A 21,125-nucleotide genomic window follows, 5' to 3' on the forward strand; every position below is an offset into this window, starting at 1 on the left:
TGAGACTATCACCATGATGAAAGAAGAATTTAACTTGCCTATGGCGGCCATGGTAGACAGAATATTGCAAAGACACACTTTGTTGCCATTGGCTCTTGCCTTGGTGCCCTTAATCCATCTGGAGGTACTTGTGGCTTTAACACGAGTACCTATAGCCCCACCCGTTGTGTTCTCAATTCCTGCATTAATGCCTAACAAGGTATCAACACAGGAAGAACAATCTCGGGAATTATGAGTCTTCGAGCCTCCAATCAAAAACTTCAACAAGGGTAAAGTGCTTGCACTAGCTGAGGAAGATACGACACAAGGCACATCCTTCTCTTGGTATATCCTCGAGGAAGAGCCGTCGCGTTAATTCTGACATCCTCAACTCAAGGAGTATGCAGGGTCTTCAGATCTTGAAGACCATTTATGCCTATTCGAGAGTGCCTCCCTTTTACACCAGTACACCGATGGTATCAAATGTCAAGTTTTCTTAACCACCCTCTCGGGATCGATGCAAAGATGATTCAGTCAGTTAATGCCCCTCTATCTCCTCCTTCAATGATTTTCATGTTTCTTTCCTGCAAAACTTCGCCAGCAGCAAGTGGTACCTCAAGATGCCTCTCAACCTCTTCGCCATGAAATCAAAGACTCAAGAAATGCTTCGAGAATACATCCACTGATTCAACCGAATCGCTCTAGATGTCCCATCAGCCACCTCGAGGTCTTAGTTTGACAAGTGCCTTTCACAGGGATTAATGGATGAAAACTTGTTCCGATCCTTGGCGAAGAAGCCGCCAATCAACTTTGAAGACCTTTTCAAACGGGCCGAGAAATATGTCAACATGGAAAAAGCCCAATCTACCCGAAAAGGAGAAAGCACCCTACTGACATTCGGCTCCACTCGGCAAGACAAGATTGCCTTGAATACGCTCCGACACAAGCAAGGATCCCATCCCATCCTTAACTATGTCCTTGCCTATAGGGGGGATAAAGGACAAATAGTGGTAGAGGACTTGAACACTTTCATGGAACCGACCCCATTACCCGTCGAAGGGAGGCCCCATTCTACTCCTTGGATGAAGTTCGGACGACCAATATGTCATGGAATTCCTCCGACTTTAGAAAAATCTTCTTCGTCAACCTTGTAGTTGGCCAACTCGACCTTAGAAGTCTCCACCTCCATTGCTAGGTGCTCCCATCGAGCTACTTCTTCAGTCCCTTTCTCTTCAGCCTTAGCCCTCAGCCGCTATGACTCCTCCCGTATGGCTTGGAGCTCTGCCAGTCAGACCTCAACAAACACGACCCTAGCCTCGCGAAGGGCTAACTCGACCCTCGCCTAGTCCATCTCCTTGACTTTAGCAGCGACAGCGGTAGCAGCCTCACACTCGTTCGCTATGCTGCATCTCCTTGTACCTATAAGACAGATTTGATAGTTGGATAACAAGCTCTCGTTAGTCGACCCATAGCTGTAGCATGCAAAAGATCGTCAGTCAAAAGAAGTGTAAAAGAAAATCATATACTCCCAACCTACCTTCATCATATTTAGGCTCATGGAATTGCATATATCCGTCAGCAACCTTCTCTGAGAGGCCTCCTCTTCGGTGGCCAAGGGTGAGGGTTCTGCCGGGTGTAAGGGATGACATCTGTCGTCGAGGAATCTCCTCCCTCGAACTAAAGCCGAGGATAGACGAGCTCGGACTGCCAATGAGAGGAGAAGTCATCGACGCTTCAATGGGATCTGGCAGCGACCTAGAGTGTCAGCTCGAGGACGAAGCGCCTCCACTCGGACTCATTGGGGGGGCGCCATCTACTCCTTTTGTTTTCGACTTTGCTTGCAAAGTTGGAGTGGTTCTCTTGATTCACCTGATGAGAGCATCTCGGGCTCAGTAGTTGAAACAAGAGGCTGAGGATCAATTGGAGTTGTTTGATCTGAAGTCATATGTTCCAGGGTTCTCGACCCACCTTCATCGATTCTTGAGGGGGGGGGGGGGGGGGGGGGTCAGGTGATGAACGACCACTTCATCAACTGCTTGTTTAGGGAAGCCCTCATTAACGCGTCGGCTGTAGAGAAAAAAACTATCATCACAAATTTTAAAAGAAGCTGACAGTAGTTTTCCTTACCCAAGAGAAAGTCGAGTTCTGACTCAAGTTGGCTCAATCCAAAGTGGAACAACAAGCTTGCATCAAATAGAAGCCCGACCTCAAAGTGGAGACCGTTCAAGGTCTCAACGACTTTGAGGTAGATGGAATCCTCTTTAAATTTACCTAGGGACGGTTGAGGTGGTAACTCTGTCAACTACACAGTCGATCAGTTGAAGGGTTTATGCAACTAAACATAAAAGTACTGAGTCTTCTAGAATTTGTGCGAAGTCGGATACTTATCAAGGCGTTGAAAGCTGGGTCGAGTAGTGAAAAAGAAAGTTTCAACTTCTGCCATCTTAGGATAGATAAATAATGGAAGATGATTGGTTCTAGGGAAATATTATACATCTGAAAAATGATGACTACATCACAAAGAAGGCAAAAGGTATTAGGGGTAAATTGCTACAAAAAATGTTAAAATGTAAAGAAACTTGGCAAAAAAAAATGGGGTACATGGAATCGAAGACCGTCGACTAACCGTGGGAAAAAAAAGACATGACCATCTGGTGGGAGGTGAGGTAGGTGAGGTCGCTGGTCAAGTTGAGGAATATAGAGGCAGTAATGGCGAGGGACTTCAGAAGTGGACCTTAATGTAACCCTATTGTCCTTAGTAAAAGTGGAAGGAGTGGTCTTAAACCAGGGAAGAGGGGGAGAAGCCTCATCGACGACCATGGCTAAAACCTAAAGAAGTTAATGGAAGATGAAAAACTTACAGGAGTAGAGAGGTTGCTAGGTGTGTGAACGACGGAAGAAAAAGAAGGACAAGCGTCAAATGAACCAATGCCTCATAAGCGGTGGCCCTAATAAAGGTTGGTTCTGCTTGCACAAGTCGTTCGATGGGAGCCGTTAGATTAAATGGTGTCGAGCCTATCACCTTGGTCATCCCGTCCACAAGGTCTAATAACGAATCATGTGCAATTTGACACCCTTACCTAAGCAATCCCAACCATAATCCATGATAATCACAATCACCACATCTACAAGGAGCATTAATTATCAGCATGGGATCTCGATGGTTCCCGAAGCATGGCATAGTCACCCAACCCTAGAGATTGTCATCAACCCAGGTGAACTTGACCAAGTCGAAGGTCCCCCGAATCCATCGAACAGTAACAACCATCTAAGTTCAATTAGTCGGACTCCTACCTCCTTTTATTAAACTTGAAAGGGAGACTTGTAATGTGATGGGTAGTCAGTCTCCATGTGGTTAAGTCAAAGTCAAGAGTCAAGGCTGCCCAAAGGTCAAAGGGTATGTGAAAACATGATTGAATGAAACCCACAATAGTTGGAGCTCGACTCCGACTCTTAGGCTTCTTGACACCCGACTCCGACTCTTGCGTCTCTCAACGACTGACTTTGACTCTAATGCCTCTTGACCTCAGTAGGTATGATACTCAGTCTCGACAGAGATGGCAAGACCGATAGAGAACATGGAGAGTGTTGGACAACGCTAATAGAGCATACAAGGGATACATGCACTGTAAAGTAAGAGGACCTTTGAGGCCGTGGCGCTCTCTCAACGGACATGTGAGGAACGAGGGATAGTGAGTCCCACCCTTTTCTTGAAGGGAAGAGTATAAACTTCCGCGGGTGCAAATATGCACACATTTCTTCAGCCACTTCTTTCTACTTTTCTGGTTCTTCTTACTCTAGTTGTCAGAGCTAACTTGTGCGGTTGCGTCGAATTAAGTCCGTCTTGATCCCATTCTAATTCTCTTCTAGTCCTGCAGGTAACACGTGATTCTGGATGTTCAATTTTCACAATCATCATCGATCCGTCATCAACCTTTTCATTAATGATTCCCACTTGTTTGATCTTGGACCAAATCAATAATGATGCACGGAGAGAACTTCCTGCAGGAAGCTTCAACTTCTTCAGGAGTTTTCTCCCATCTGTTCTATTTTTGTTCTCACCTCATAAATTCTCAGCCAATCAGGATGATATACAGTATCATAAATTTAAAATCCAAACGGGGACCCCTTTGTAGATCTTGTGCAATATAATTAAAGTGACTTAATGAAAGCCAGCTGCTACTTGGTCCTCTTAAGTAGCCGTCCATCTAGCTATAGCTAGCACTGTACTGAACTGATCCATGCATAGGTCTTAATCATGTATGAGTTACTGAATTGTGATTATGCATGGTGTGATCTAACTTACACCCTAACCTTAATTTAGTGGCACACTATTACCTTTTTACCTACAATTAATTAAATGGAAACTGAGTAGGCCAAACCTAATTTTTGCATCTTGTGGGTCCTCCAAAAAACACCATATTTTGTGCCTCAGTCTCCTTGTGGCAGGGTTCAATTTGGTGCGTCACTCACTGATGAGGACATGAGCACGATATTGGGACCCATCGCATCTCAGATTGGGTGGGCCAGATGATGTTACAGAGTCCTAATTGGGGCACGTAAGCTCTCACGTCCTCTTGGGGAAACGCTAGCAAGTGCAACAGCCGCCACACAAGGGCATGAGGAAAGGCATCATGGTGAGGTCAGGTTAGCATTTGGCAGGACAAGGAAGGGCCACCAGATGGGCAAGTTCACCTAAAAGACGAGGATGATTATGATGTTGAGATCCTTCAAGTTTGGATAAGTGGGATAGGAAAGGGATAGCCATTGATGGCTTCGGCTTTTGCAGACATGAACTTACTGTTTAGCTGATGGAGGTGTGGATGAATATCTGATGCCACAGCAGCAGAATCCTTCAAAAATTAGGTAGGAAGCGTAATGGCATATTGCTGCTTTCTGATAGGCGATCATAAAAGGTCAGGTTGTTTAGAATTTGCATCGTAAATTCCAGTAATTGTTTTTTTTGTTTTGTGAATCAAGTGAATTACAAGCTCTTCCTGTGGCACACCTCTGGTGGGAGCAAATTAAGTCTTAAAAAGGTTGGCCATAAGCAGAATACTTTGAGTCATAGAACAGAATTAGATGAGATGTCGAACTACACTCTCAAAACAAGCGAGAAAGAATACACCACAAACATATAAAAGTAGTGTGTGAAGAAGCTAAGTCATAGTTGAATTTGTGAATTTGTTTTAACTATATACAAAAACTCGCTTTCCCTTCAGTTGGGATTCTTATTCAAATACAGAATTATTTAGAACTGGTCAAATCTAATCTAGAATTTACAATCTACTATACATTTATGGTCAGTTGACTGGTATCAAGAGCATATATGATTCAAAACATTAGATTAAGCAGAACTGTACTGCAGATAACCACAAAGGACCTTTATGCATGCCGCAGGGTACATCACAAAGTCCTTGTTTGGTCCTTGTGTGCCTCAAATAATTCACCAACGTTTACAAAAGACAATTGCCGGTACCTTTGATTAACAAACTTTCAGAGGATGAACATTTATATATATATACAGTAATCCAAAACTTGTAGATATATGTCCAAAACTTTCACAAAAGTTATCAAGATACTTTAGGTGAGCAAGAGTAGAATATTATGTGAACAACACTAGTAGCAGACTCTTTTGACCAAGTGCTTATTTTTTTAGTCCAATTTAATTTAGATAGTGGATTTGTTATAGCAAAGATCACTCTACATTTTTTTTGGTTAAAATCTAGTCGAAACATATACATGATCCAAATTAAACAATCTACTAAGTGATCCAAGTCCACAAAGCACATATAAGATAAGCATGCATAATTACTGCAAAATACTGGATACTGGCAATGAAAGAAAAGTGCAGCAGCACTTGCTTCATGTCCAGGTTCATTAAAAAAAAAGGAAAGTTGAATTAAATAAAAAATTCTGATAAAAAATCAAGAAATATTTACTAGGCCTTTGGCAGTCGACATCAAAGAAAGAAATGGACGGTACAGTTGGAAAAGAAAAATATAATGAGAGAAGTACATGCCTTTTTTTTATTCCAGAGGCAGGTGGGAAAGACAAGTATATATTTAAGGCCATCCTTTTCGACATCATTCTCACTAGCAACAGATGATTATTTTAGTTGAGGAATTTGGCATTTTATATTAAACATCAAAGTATTCCTCAGGCCAAATTATAGTTTTGTTGAAAAGTTTCAACTTGTTTAATCCGAGCCAATCTAATAGCTAGGAGTATAGGTTTGGTTACTATCTCACTGTTGTCTTCTTTGTTTTTCATAGTTTGAGTGCACTTGTCAATATCCCAACTTTAAAATAATGGCAAAGTGATAACCACGAAGGAAATGCTGGGAATTGTTTAATGGTTAATCCAACAGTATGCATATTTGTGCATTTTAATGGAGTCAAATGCATGGATGGCAAAATGATGATATATACTATTTGATTCCATGGAATTAGATCTGCTCGTTTAACGTCTGGCTCTTTGTTTAGTTTGTATACAAGCTTTTGATGAGGTGTATCTCTGTTAGTAATTTGTTGGCACTGTCTTAAATGGCTCTTTCTATTAGCAAACAAAAACAATTGCATTACGGGCAATTGGATAAGGTAGGCAACGCAAAATGCATTTACATCTTCCAATTTCATAATTATTTACCAGCTTAATTAGGCTCTTACTACTTGGTCCAACGAATTTGCTTTTATTTTAAATGATTATCGTGTTTAGATTTTGACACACCAATCATTAAATACACATTTATGGTACAATCTAATCTTAAAAGCTTTCCAAATCGATCCAAAGATTTATGGTGCAATCTTACTTTAGATCGTTTGCAATCTGTGGATGCCGTTAGCGCAGTTTGTTTGGATCTCATGGAAAGATACGATCGCCTAGATATCCACCTCGATCAAGGCCATCAGTTTGTTAATCCATCCTCTAAACATAGAAATTTCGAAGAACTGAAAATCTGAATTACTCAAAAAAAAAAAAGAGAGAAATTGAATGCAATAAGGGCAGTGATTGTTCAGATAAAAATGAACGCAAGTGTCATCCATCCAAAGATTTCTCCAGTTCGAACGTCAAGATCCCTTGATAAGTCAATTCCCACTTGCGCTAAAAGGAGCACCAAGCTATCACCTCCTTTTCCATAAACAATCGCCACGGCCTGTAACTTTCCCCCATCCGCTGCTTTTTAAGCTTAATGCCTGCCCTGTGATGCTGGTGAAAGCATCGGTTACCACCTAGCCATCCACCAGCTCTGCGTGTGTTTGAGCTGTTGAGATTTTAGAAGTTCCCAGGAATTCCTTCAAGAAAGAAGGGTTTCTTTTTTTATCGAATAGGACAAAATGTTGGGGAGTCCTTGCCGCGGAAGAGGAGGGAGGAGAGAGGAGGCAGGAGCAGCCGAGCAGAGCACAAAGAAGTAGAGCCAACGCTAGCGCGGTGACAATATTCTATGTTCCTTCTTTGATACTTTTGTGCCGTCTTCGTAGCTTCCGTCCCGTGGATTATCTAGGCACTCTCATTTGCCACCTCCGGCACTCTAATTCCGTTTGTCTGCTACCATATGCAACCCTTTTGAAACTTCGACCGCCATAGTAACAATAAAAGAAAGGAAAAGAGGAGGAAGCGTGATGGGACTGTGAGGTTGGTCTTGCTCGGCGGCAATGGATCTCGAGAGCGGACACTGTCCGAGAACTTTCAAGGTGAGTCGATGTCCAACGCTTGATCTTTTCCTAAGAATCGGTGTTGCTTTCATGGCCTTTCAAGGTTGTTTTCCTGAGAGTCGATGCTGTTAAACTTTGGTTGGTTTATTGACCATTCTCATGTTTTTCTTTCTTTGAAAAATGTTTTTGTTTTTTATTCTTCATGCAAAGTTTGGATTTTGATGTGCAATTCGAGCTCAAAGTATGGGGAACCCTGTTTTGCTTTTGGATTGCAGAAACAATCTTGGAAGTCGGTTCTGATGCTGACCTACCAGAGCTTGGGGGTAGTTTACGGGGACCTCAGCACATCGCCTCTTTACGTTTACAAGAGCACCTTCGCCGATGACATCGAGCACACGGAGAGCAACGACGAGATCTATGGCGTGCTCTCCTTCGTTTTCTGGACACTCACCCTTATCCCCCTCCTCAAGTATGTCTTCATAGTGCTTCGCGCGGATGACAATGGCGAAGGTGGCACATTTGCGCTCTACTCTCTCCTCTGCCGCCAGGGAACCATTGGCCTCTTGCCATGCCACCAGCTCGCTGACCAGGAGCTGTCTACTTACAAGAAAAATGATGACACCGTCGCTAGCATTGCTGCCTCTGGCAGTGTCACTTCTGCCTCAATTATAAGAAGACTACTAGAGAAGCATCAGGCCTTGCAGGTTACGCTGCTAATTCTTGCGTTGATCGGGACTTCCATGGTTATTGGGGATGGAATCCTCACCCCTGCGATCTCTGGTTGTAACTTTGCTCCCTGTTTCTGCAATCTGAGGCATAAAACCCGTTTCCTTCTTTGCCCACCAACAGTTAGCCGTAAAGTTATTTCCTTCTTTGATCTGATATTGTCTTTTGATGTTGACAGTTTTCTCGGCAGTCTCGGGGCTTGAGCTTTCTATGTCTAAGGAACATCACAAATGTAAGAAGTTGTTCTCGTACCTACTGTTTGAAGCATAGATTGTGCATAGTAACCATACGTAGTTATACAAAGTCCACTGCCATTGATTCTGTTTTGAAAAAGATGTATCCGCAACCATGGTTTCATCTTACCAAATCTGATCATGCTTCATTGTGTTTTCCTTTCTGAGGATTAAAAGCTCAGATTTCAGACATATTTTGTTTAAAAAATCCTTGTTATATTTTAACCAAGAACATATTATTGTATTTTTTCTGTTTCTTTTTGGTATCATAATGGTCTCTTCATTTAGAACAGCAAGTTTGTTTTGTCCTGTGTTTTTTTCCTAAAAAACAATCAGTCTTAGCTTGACTCGCACCGTGATAGGAGGGAGGCTTACAGTAAAAGTTATTAAATGTTACTGACCAGTTTTGTTTGAGCATGGATGAAGCTTTTGGAGCTTACTCGACAAGTTGCTAAATTTTTAGTTTGTATGTCATTAGACTAATGATGTTAACTTGTTTGATATGTTAAGCTCATATCGTGATGTTATCTGACCTTTAGTGTCATATGTCAAAATTGCAAGTGCTGAATGTCTATCATCTCTGATTTTCTTGATACTTCAGATGAGATCTTGGCTCACCTACTATTCCACGTATCATTTTTATGCGTGATGTCTCATTGATGCTTCAACAGATGGCAGATAGTTCTACTTGTCTGAGTAGTGCTGAATAAGACAAACATTGGGCAGATATATGTGTCCTAGTGTTGTATCAAGTTCTGGCACTCTGACTGTGTAAACTCTCATGGTAACATAATTATTAGCTAGGAGCAATAGAAGATTTCCACTTCATGTCAAATGGCAAGTGGATCTTGGATCATTGCTATTTGCAGTGTTGTCATTTCTACTTCTAGTCGCTACTAACATGGGGAACACGATTTTTCATAATTCTCCAAAACAGAATTGGAAATCTTGTTTTTTTTAAAAATCATTTAAGCTTGGTCTTTTATCCTCATCTACACAGATGTTCAAGTTTCGTTCTTGACTTTGCTACTAGCTATTACAAACTGTTCTTGGATGCAATTTAATATTGATTTCTTTTACTAAATTTATGAACTCTGCTATGCATGGAAACATTTCACAATTTTATCTTGTTGCTTGCGGAGACAGTTTTCCCTATTTTCACCATCATTAGTTGTCAATTTTCAGATGTTGAGGTACCAATTGCATGTCTCATTTTAATCTGCTTGTTTGCGGTGCAACATCATGGTACTCACCGACTAGGATTCCTTTTTGCTCCAATTATTCTTATTTGGCTATTATGTATAAGTATAATTGGGGTGTACAACATTTTCTACTGGAATCCACATGTATATCGAGCCCTTTCTCCATATTATATGTATAACTTTCTAAAGAAGACTCAAAGAGGAGGGTGGATGTCACTTGGTGGAATTTTGTTATGCATAACAGGTTTGTCAAATTAGCTCATCACGTTTCCATTTTCCTATTATGTCAATCTCATACATAGTTTTCTTACAGGTTCTGAAGCTATGTATGCTGATCTGGGGCATTTCTCCCAGTTGTCAATAAAGGTATGCTAAAACTCACAACATTTTACTAATTATTAAGCATTGAAGATAATTCTACAAAATGATCATGATAAACTAAATCCTCCATCCCCTGCTAAGTAGATTCCATTTTTTAGTGGCAATCTTTTGTTGATGATGGTTCAATCTCGAAACTTGCTTTCCCGTGGCTGAATTTCAGTTTTACTATTTCAGTTAACTTACCATCAAGTTTTAACATTTTATCCCTTTATTTCTTTGAATATATTGTAGTTGTTTGCTTTGTGCCTAGATCTAGGCATGTGTTCTAGATTAGTCAAAGTGGAGATATCTTTAATTTTCAGCTTCACTTCAGAGTTAATTCTGTGATTAGGATTTTGGTGCACTAAGGTGCTCATCTAGCGACAAGGATGAACGGGGACTGGCCGCTTTGATATCATTAAAAAAGTAATGTGGAAATTATAAAGGTTGTATTCCCATTGTAGCTCTTTTGAACCTTGTTCTATTTGAACCTTGTTCTATGCAGTGTACCATTTGGTCCCTAGCACTTTTGGTGTCTCTTAGTTTGTAAACCTCAGCTGCCTTCTCATGTATCATTTGCATATTTCTAAATCTCATTCCATGTTTAGTTGGCTGTAGAACATAGCATTCCACCTAGGGACTGAAATCGAAGCCAAGTTGATATGAAGAAAATTTCCACTTTTACATATCACTGGTACCGAACATGAATTGTCCATATCTATTACACAAGCTTTCCATTCAGCCCATATCAAATGAAACAAATGGCACGATGGATGAACGAGAAGGGCAAAGCTAATATAAGGTGGATGATGTAGCTTGATATGTGGGAATTTGTGAGAAATGGTTTGAGGTGGGAATCGGAAACATACTTTTCATGAAGTTTGCGGCGAATGACTGAGTTGTAGATCACTAGAGCGGATTAGCAACAATTGTCAAAAAATTGATGAAAAGAGCAGTAGAAGTCCAATGAGCATCTGTTAATTGGCACATAATATGCCTATACTATATAATTTGCTTCATTTGATTTTGGCTAAATCTTGAGCCTACCTCTCAGACAATCTTTGCTCCACCCATAATTGATTTAATTAGGCCTTAATGAAGTCTGTTGCTCAAATGTGACTTTAAATTGATTCAATTAGACCAAAACTATGTGACACAGTCTAACTTTTGCCGGGTGGAAACATGTATTCACAATGAAATGATATCATTCTGGCTGATACTGGGACCAATTATTTTAAAATAAACTTGATCATATGTAACTGGAGAAGGTTTATTTCCTTATAAATGCCAAATAAATCTCCATGGTAAATTTTCTCAAAAGTTTTTTCCTAGTTATGTGATAAAAAAATTTCCTTTTATATGGAAGGGTAAATTTTCTCAAATTTTCAGCTAAAACAATGCAATCTGTTTATTGTCTTCTCATTTTCTCCTAGTTTGTGATGAGAAATCCTTTAAGATGTCATACTATAGAGCCTACTTCTATCGAGCATTGTGCAGCTAGCACTCAGTATGACACCAGATCATAGAGTTCCAGTTCAATTTAAATTGATGAGTGAAAAAATAAAAATATTTCACATATGTTTTTTTTGGAAACGTGCAGATTGCATTTACTTTTGTGGTCTACCCATCCTTGCTGCTTGCTTACATGGGGCAAGCTGCATACCTTTCTCAGCATCACATTATTCGAACCGACTATCGAATTGGTTTCTATGTTTCTGTCCCAGGTATTTTTCTCATTTAGGCCTAAACTCTTTCTGGATTGATAAGCTTAGTAATGCAGGTTCTTCACCATGAAAATTTTCATTTATTAGAGAATATAAGATGGCCAATCATGGGAATTGCTGTTCTCGTGGCTGTGGTGGGAAGCCAAGCAGTCATTACAGGAACTTTTTCCATCATCAAGCAGTGCACTGCTTTGGGATGTTTTCCAAGGGTAAAGATAGTGCATACATCTTCAAGAACTCGTGGTCAGATATACATACCCGAGATCAACTGGATTTTGATGATACTTTGCTTAGCTGTTACTGTTGGTTTTCGTGACACAAAGCGCCTCGGCAATGCATCAGGTATGACCTGCATAAGCTCGACTTTCATACCCCATGCTTCAACTTTTCCGTGGCATACCTCCCGTCTTCGGTTCAGTGACTTAGCATAAAGGTTGGATTCTGTTGAACTGTGGCTTAATGTTACTGGACTAACAAAGCAAGAGCTAAAACCTTTTATCATTGTGAAAGTTTAGATTAGATGTAGCAATTAGTTTTATCTTTTGTACTCTCATGTTGTTGCATCCTTATAAGAATCACATATGAGAATAATGAAATTAAATCATAGGAGGATTACAATATTCATGATTACGTGAAGATTTCCGTGTGAACTATCGCCAACGACAGTATGCATTGTAAAGCTATTGACTAAGACATCCAATTGTTCGAAAAGTTAAGTTGGTCCTTCCTGTTAATTTGGACTTGAATTGGATAATCTTTGATTGAAATTGGCACAGGTCAAATTCAGACTCACCTGGTTGGAAAGCTTGTTGTTCTTGTGTTGAGGATCCATTTAGTTTCTTCTGCTATTTACTTTTAGCATTTTCTTGTAGCTCTTTTCGGGTTCTTGAAATTTATAACAGGATCACATGTTTCTGGCTTCATATTTGTGCAGGGTTAGCAGTCATCACTGTTATGCTGGTCACCACTTGCTTGATGTCTCTAGTAATGGTCCTCTGTTGGAACAAGAGCATTATTCTTGCTGTATGCTTCGTCGTTTTCTTCGGTTCCATTGAAGCACTCTTCTTCTCAGCCACTCTAATTAAGTTCCTTGAAGGAGCTTGGGTTCCTACTGCACTTTCTTTTGTGTTTATTGCTATCATGTTCATTTGGCATTACGGCACAATCAAAAAATATCAGTTTGATCTTGAAAACAAAGTTTCTCTCAATTGGCTCCTAAGCATAGGTCCCGACCTTGGCTTTGTACGCGTGCGGGGCATTGGTGTGATCGACACTGAGCTTGTATCAGGCATTCCTGCAATATTCTCCCATTTCATCACCAACTTGCCTGCATTCCACCAGGTATTACTCAAACTCCCTCATGGATTTTACTATTCAGATAGTGTTTGTTTCATTTGGCAATTTTGCAACTCTTAAATTTTCTCTGCCTCAGGTTGTCATATTCCTCTGTATCAAGTCGGTGCCGGTGCCATACGTCGAACCTGAGGAACGCTTCCTTGTCGGTCGTGTTGGCTCGAAAGAATACAGGTTATATAGGGTTATCGTCCGGTATGGGTACCATGACATACAAAAGGATGATTCAGAGTTTGAAAGGGATCTGGTTTGTAGCATTGCTGAGTTCATCCGCTCAGAAGGATTGGAACCCGTCAGTTTGAGCGAAGAAACTGAGAACGGCGATGAGAAAATGACCATAGTCAGCATAGATTCAAGGATCCCAAAAGAGAAAGTTGAATCAGAAGATGCACCAGGTCCATCAAGAGAGATACTCGTGCAGGTTCGAGTGCCCAAAAAGCAAGTAAGATTTGCATTGCCCGAGAGCCTGCTAAAAAGAGAAGGGAACAAGGAAGAGTTGCAGGAACTAATGGAGGCCAGAGAAGCAGGAATGGCATTCATTCTGGGGCATGAGTACATGAGGGCTAAGAGTGGATCGAGCCTCGTTAAGCGACTGGTGATCGATCTGGGTTATGAGTTCCTTAGAAGGAACTCTAGGGGTCGTTCCTATGCATTTACCATCCCCCATGCTTCCACACTCGAGGTTGCAATGCTGTATCACATTTGAACTCCGGCAACAGACAGACGTGTACAGATTTTGTCATGTGAATTGTAAATGGCGATGTGGTGATGAAGAGTCAATAGGAGGTTCTCTTTTGCCTCAACTATACTTGTACATATGAGGCGCTCTGTTTTGATGATTATAATACAGCACATGTTATACCATTTTATAGGGTGCCCTTGTTGGAGTACTTTTGAGTTTCTATTGCCTTAACTCGTGAGGGATTGAGTTCCTCTTGCTGATAGATTACTGCTACTTCAGATCTTTGATGCTGGCTAATTTTGGCTAGTAGAAACGAAAGAATGAAGGATATAACAAATGGACATGCAGCTACATGTTAGATTTGATATAAAATGGGGATCTTTGGAAGTAGCTGTTAGATTTTGTAGGACATATGCTTTAAGACGAAATCTACCAGGAGCTTGCATGGGAACGTATCTGCCACCAAGTCCCTTGGATTCTCCATCATCCTGAAGAAGAGACAATCAGACACAGGAGCAAATATGTCTGCCTAACAGAAGAAGTCGCAGATGCTTCTTGACCAAAGAAACATATTCACTGTTGCTGTCAGTTCTCCAACTCTAACTAGTAAGTTTCAATGTGTTTCTGTGGTGATCCATGGCAAACCCTTACTCAAAGTAGCAGCAGTATCAGCAGCAGAGACTGGGACCTTCCCCTTCTTATCAGACCACTGCCAAATCTTGGACACAGACAAGCTCTCATCTCTGCTCATTGCGTTTCCAGTTGCCCTCCTTGCCCTGGTGGAAGAAGCAGTGAGAGAAACTTGGAGATTGGCGTCAGCAACCACATACTGGTAAGAACCCATGGAGAAGCACCTCCTGCCATCCAGATTACTACTGCTCGTCTCCCCCAAATCCGTTCTTTCCACGGCGTCATCAGTATCTCCACAGCTCGATTGCTTGAACTTTCCAAGCCTGAGAGAGTACATTCTGTCTTTGGCTTCTTGAACTTGTTGAAATTCCTCTTCGTCGGCATTTGGATCGTCGAGCCCGAACACGGGGTTCTCGATCGCGACGCCCTGCGCGAAAATGAGACCTCGGCAGAGCGGGCAGGAGGAGTTGGAGAGTAGCCAGGCGTCGATGCAGGCAAGGTGGAAGGCGTGGCCGCAGGCCGGCAGCAGGCGGAGCTTGTCGTCGGGCAAGAACTCGGCGAGGCAGACGGCGCAGTCGAAGGGGTCCTTGGAGCCGAGGATCTCGGCGTAGAGAAAGAGAGGGAGGGCGTCAATATGGGCCTGGTCGAGACCGGAGTCGTGGAGGTGGAACAGCTGCTGGAGCTGGCGCTGGAGCGTGCCGGGGTCGGCGGGGAGGTGGCGGCGGGGGCGGACGGGCGACGGGCCGGCGGGGGCGGAGGAGGAGGAAGAAGGGCCCTTTCGGAGTAGGAAACGGACGAGGAGGTGAAGGAGGCCGGAGAGGAAGACGATGAGCGCGAGGATGACGATGGTGAAAAGAACCGCGGGGCTGATCCGGGAGCTCGAGAAGGAGGAGGAAGGCGACGAAGGGATCGATGAGTCCCTGCTCGAGGTGCGACGGCGACGAGGAGGAAGCGGGGCAACAACCTTCATCACCTTGCTCAGTGATTTGGGATCAAATTCAAGGCATTTGAAGCAAGAAATGAGAACTTTTTCTTGGATGCACAACGAATCTTGTCGCCGGTCACATGCATGGCGAAATGAAAGATGAAGAAGGTCTCTCTCTAGGGTTCTTTAAGCATGAAAGAGGAATGGATTCAGAGAGAACAAAAAGGCGACGCTGCAGAATACGATACAAAAGTGGCAGCAAGCAATGAAAGACAGTGGGGCTGTGGCCGGGACGTGTCTGGATTTCGGCGTGTGATCTTTGGTTTTCTTAACTATAATTATGAAGATCGTAGCTTAACGTTCACATAGATTTTTTTTTTTTAACTTCTCTAAAAGTAATCCCGAAAGTACGAGTCGGTTCCCACGACTAAATAAATTGTGTTCATGTAATTCTTATAACTGAAATAAATAATAAAATTATAAAAAAAAAAAATTATGATTCAATGTTCGTAAAAAGTTATATACCTTCTCAATTAAATTACTTTTTACCTTCTCAACTAAATTAATAACAAAGTGAATATAATCATCATGTCATGGAGCTTCAATTCTATTAGTTATAAAAGACATGAGACTAATTATATCAGAGTAATAATAAAATAACTCTTTATATATAGAGTTTTTGCTCCGCAGTTTATAAAGAGTTTTCGAGTCTTTCTGTGTGTGCAAAAATTTTGACCAAATTAAGATGATTTTTTCTTATAGGGAGGATTGCAGGTCATTCACTCTATTCTTATGTGAGGCCCCTCACGGGATGGATTGCAGGTTGTTCATTCTATGTATATGTTTATATATATGCATTCACATAATGCATTTCGTATTGGATGGATTGCAAACCGTTCATTCCTTGTATATATGATACATCTTTTTGGATGGATTGCAGGTCGTTCACTCTTTTATATGACGCATCTTTTTCAAGTGGGTTGCAAATCACTCACTTTGATATTTTCCATTTAAACATGGTGTGTTTGTATTATATAAAATGTAGGTCGTTCACCTTTACTTAAATGTCACCTTCTGGACGAGTATATTGTATGTCATTCACCCACTCAATAAATCATATTGAGTTATCGAATAAAATAAGACAATAAAGGGAATAAAAGATGAATGACCTGAAAAAGATAATGATAAATTAATGATGTTGTCTCTTGAATAATATTTTTTTCATGTACGTCTTTCATATCTCCACTTTGTACTTTGTGCTCACTTTCCTTTTTACTTTAACCTCCAGATTCGTAGACTTGAGGTGATTTTTGAGGTTTAGTCAATAAAGTTGGAGATTGTTTAGAGATACTTAGCGATAATTATGGAGATGATTTCTACAGAATTCATTAAGTTTATTTCATTTGCATAGTTAGTTACTTATACATTTTATTATTTCGACATTGTTCATTTCATTATCTGCACGAGGTCAGTTGTCAGTTATGTCATAATATGATAGTCAGGTTTTAGGGTTAAACATTGTCTACATCATTGAATAAAATATTGCATATTTATGTTTATACAACTTGTATACACTTGTTGGGTATTATTTATGAATTTTAATGCAGGAATAAATATTATCCGAGCAAGGAGGCTAACTTCCATATAGGGATGGAAGTTTTCGGGTTGTGACATGCATTATGTCAACTCTTTGATCTCTATGTCGAATTTTATCATAATCTTACTCATATTGATGACTTTCACTATAAAACTCGGGTAGCATGTCATGATTTTTTCTTGGATCCTGCGACATAGTTAGGCATTATTTTGACACTCATATCACAAATGATCAATTCTACTATTTCCTTATCTATCCAAAAACATTACCTGAGACTTACAATTATTTGACTTTGGACCTTATGTATACTGACTTCTTTGAGAGTCCTAAACCCAGAATAATGAACTTAGTAAATCTAAGTCCACATGACAATACTTACTACAAAGTCATTGTGGGTTGAATCCTTTCTCTAGCCACTAGGGATCAAGCTGTCATTAGGCCATATCATCTCTTTCTCATGTATGCACTTAAGCATATCTTAGCATTGACATAGATTTTTGGGTCTTCAAGATTATCATCTATTATTCTGGATATAGTTCATCCGGAACAGTCCACATGATCTTTTGTCACATCATCACTATCATACTCAATTCATATGGTATAAACACAACCGTAGGAAATATCAAATCTTTATCCATTCACTACGATAAAATAGGTATTAGACAGTTATCCTTGGCTGGAATAAGAGTAAGTGGCTATACCTTAGTTTTTAAGGAGCACGATAGATGAAGTGCACCACTAGTCGAGTCAAAGGAGGATGAGCCTATTGCTAAGCCTGTTGCTGAGCTGGAGTTATAGTCGAGCCCAAGCCTACTGCTGAGCCCTTCACTGTGCCTATAGAATAGATCTCATTACTCCACTGCTAGGGTTGCCTCCTCCACTTCCTCCAGACTTCTATGCACACTCTCAGGAGGAGTTTCAGAGGATACATGGGTGTCTGGATTTGATTGGCGGTTGTCTTAACTTGATTGCCCAAGAGCAACTAACAATGCAACAACACTAGCAGGTGATGCAGTAATAGCAATAGGAGATGTTTGACTTGCTTCGGGTGTGACACATTGATAAACCCGTATTTATCGTGAAATGGATACAAATAAAATACTGAAATTCCTTCTTACACTAATGCAATATAGGATAACTCAGATTGTCTCTCAAGAAATATAACTAGTGAATTCTAATCTTATGATCAAATTTATTCATAAATGATTTGGAGTTTTGGATTTGAGTTGTAAATTCTAAAGGTAAACAACGAAAGACACCCTAATCTACCCTAAATTATGATTGCATTGAACTAAAGAAGCTCGTATCAATTAACGAAACTAATTTGAACTAACATATGCATCAAATAGAAAACAAAAAAACTAAGCTATGAATACAATTCAACTCATGAAATTGGAAAAGCAAGCAATTAACCTAACCTAATCTAATGAACAGAATGAAACAAACAACATAGTAACATCGAGATCAAAGTTAGATGTAAATCAATTAACCATTAATCAATCAAATTCAAATCAAATGTGTTTGGGAATTTTAAACAGGGCATGCTTGCATCAAATTGATCACATAAGGAAAATTACAAGCAACTATGAATCTAAGGAACTTTCGTGGCCAATTGTTACCTCCTCATGATCGTGAGGCCGATCGTGTGAGGCCGCTAAATAGCGGATTCCACATTTTGCTGAAATGAATATAAGGAACTTACAACCAAACTAGGGTAAGCCCTAAGCTTGTATCAAATCGACCGACTATGGTAAGGATGATCAGAATCAGCAGATCAGTGTTGTTGGCAGTGTTGTTGGAGAATTTGGGGCTTGCGTCGGAGATGGAATTAATAAAGAAAGAAAAATCCCCTTAACCCTAATAGTCATGTATTGAAGGAAGTGATCGACTATGGTGAAGAAGATGATCGGGATTTGGTGCAACGATCAGAGGTGGCGATGCTGGATGAAAGCCGTAGATGATCGAGGAAAGAAAATCCCTTGAACCTCGATCGTTAACAGTGGTCGGTCGATTGAGAAGGAAAATCCCTTGACTCGTCCGGTGGTGAAGGAGGATGGCGGTGAAGCTCCGATAATGATCGAAGAAGAAGTCGGGTAGCTAGTGGGTGGTTGATGGACGGAGATGAACTCACGATTGCCGGAGGAAGAAAAATCTCTTCACCTCACGTTGATCGGCGTCAATGGATGGCGTTTATGGAGAGAGCTTGATCCCAATCGCGCACTCTCTGTTTTATATTGCTTCCCAAATTCGTGACTTCCTCGGCACTATAGCGTTCTTGACTGACGGCTAGAATTGCTTCAGATCTGGATAATGATTGGAATCGATTCAAATCTAGACAGAGGCGTCAGATCTTGATCTATGATGTTGATCTACTCTCTCTTAACTCGGATGGATCATATCCTTGATGGATGGCTCAGATCACTTTTATTTTAGATGAACGATCCAGATTGCTCCAAAGCTTGATCTCCTCATTTAAATCCAGATTTGAGCTAAGTTGGTCCGATCTGATTCAGGTCAACGATCCCTTGAGTGCCTATAAAGACCATATTCAAATACAATAACAATAATAATCAAGCTTTATCCTACTAGGTGGAGTTGACTATATAAATCATTCTACCTCATTGGACTCGATCCCCTATTATATATATCATCATTATGTTTAAATAAATTTTATCTTATTGTATTACTAATCAAGTCTTTTTTTTATCTTTCATTTGAACGTATTTGTCATAGTTTCACATTACCTAACTAGAGCATTTATTAGTCGTCTAAGTATAGATTCATACCATCTTAAATTTATTTCTTAGGGTGCGTTTAGTTCAAGTTATCATACATAATCTTGGTTATATGATTACCTGATAATCACATAACCAAGGTTATGAGATATAAAATATAATCTAATGTTCGATTCAACTTATTTATTTGAAGGGAATAAAGCATAACCAGTTTAACATTTGCTATATTACTCTTGATTCAATTTATTTTTATAATAAATTAAATTAAATTAATAATATTAATGATGATAACAAATTGATAATGTATAAAAAATAAATATAATTTATTTATAATTTTTTAAAATTTAAAATAAATTTAGATATATTTTAATAAAATAATTTTTAAATGATCTTTTATATTTAAATTAAAATTTATTAAATTAATTAACTCAGTTTCACTGTATATTTCAATTAACTCAGTTTTAAAATCGAAAGATAATTATGGAAAAAAATTTTATTAACCTCCAGAATTGTAGAAAATCTTAGACTGTCAAGGTAATCATATTCCAAGTTTATAACTTGCTCATATTTTGCTGCTATGGCAGTGATGCTGCATTATTTGGGAATCGATCATAACATAAACCAAACAAGGTTATCGTTGATAAATTTAGACAGATAACTAAGGTTATCAACAATAACCCTGAACCAAATGCACCTTCAGAGTTTTTCCTCAATAGATGCAACTCTGACTTTCTCTCTAATGCTCTCATTTCTTATTCTATTCATCCTCGTATGATCACACATCCATCTTAACATCCTCATCTTTGCAATTCTCACATTTTGCTCATCTACTCGAGTCATAGCTCAACATTCAACGCTATATAATATAGCAGGTCTAACCGCCATTTGATAGAATTTTCATTTAAATTTTAGAAGTACTTTACGATCACATAAAACACTCGATGCTCTCCTATATTTCAATCATCATGTTTGTATTCTATGTAAGACATCTCTCTCAATCCCCCTATCGTCTTGCAAAAATGATCCTAAATACGTAAAGCTCTCAATTTAAGACAACTCATTATCTCCTATCTTAACAATTATCTCGTTATATCTAATATTGTTAAACTTAAATTTCATATATTATGTCTTTACTTTACTAAGTCTAAAACCTTTCACTTCTAGTATTTACCGCCAAAGATTCTAGTTTAACATTTAGTCTTTCACATGTCTCATTTATCAAAATAATATCATCTGCAAACAACATACACCATGGTACTGTATCTTAAATGTGTCCCGTAAGTTCATACATGATTAGTGTAAAAAGATAAGGATTTAGAATTGA

At 39.8% G+C, this 21,125-nt stretch overlaps 2 protein-coding genes across 2 annotated transcripts; one reads left to right on the forward strand and one right to left on the reverse strand.

Moving 5' to 3' along the window:
* The first annotated feature begins 7,583 nt into the window (after positions 1-7,583).
* Positions 7,584-14,012, forward strand: LOC141838153 (potassium transporter 8-like). Its single transcript, XM_074725554.1, has 9 exons — positions 7,584-7,673; positions 7,910-8,414; positions 8,539-8,592; positions 9,779-10,039; positions 10,109-10,161; positions 11,756-11,879; positions 11,967-12,221; positions 12,814-13,220; positions 13,312-14,012. The coding sequence occupies exons 1-9, from the start codon at positions 7,635-7,637 to the stop codon at positions 13,936-13,938; spliced, it is 2,325 nt and encodes a 774-aa protein (XP_074581655.1). The 5' UTR covers positions 7,584-7,634; the 3' UTR covers positions 13,939-14,012.
* A 302-nt stretch (positions 14,013-14,314) lies between these two features.
* On the reverse strand, positions 14,315-15,598 carry LOC141841612 (RING-H2 finger protein ATL46-like). The gene has a single exon (XM_074729792.1). The coding sequence runs from the start codon at positions 15,512-15,514 to the stop codon at positions 14,528-14,530; it is 987 nt and encodes a 328-aa protein (XP_074585893.1). The 5' UTR covers positions 15,515-15,598; the 3' UTR covers positions 14,315-14,527.
* Positions 15,599-21,125: the final 5,527 nt, after the last annotated feature.

Source organism: Curcuma longa, chromosome 11, assembly GCF_044706935.1.
Source record: "Curcuma longa cultivar G26 ecotype Majalengka, Jawa Barat chromosome 11, ITB_CL_G26_1.1, whole genome shotgun sequence".
NCBI lineage: Eukaryota > Viridiplantae > Streptophyta > Magnoliopsida > Zingiberales > Zingiberaceae > Curcuma > Curcuma longa.

Excerpts from the sequence above, each read along its gene's own strand:
- LOC141838153 (XM_074725554.1), top strand. The coding sequence starts at position 7,635 with ATGGATCTCGAGAGCGGACACTGTCCGAGAACTTTCAAG. Across the intron at positions 10,162-11,755 it reads TCTCCCAGTTGTCAATAAAG|ATTGCATTTACTTTTGTGGT; the intron begins GTATGCTAAAAC and ends GGAAACGTGCAG. Across the intron at positions 11,880-11,966 it reads TTTCTATGTTTCTGTCCCAG|AGAATATAAGATGGCCAATC; the intron begins GTATTTTTCTCA and ends TTCATTTATTAG.
- LOC141841612 (XM_074729792.1), bottom strand. The coding sequence starts at position 15,514 with ATGAAGGTTGTTGCCCCGCTTCCTCCTCGTCGCCGTCGCACCTCGAGC.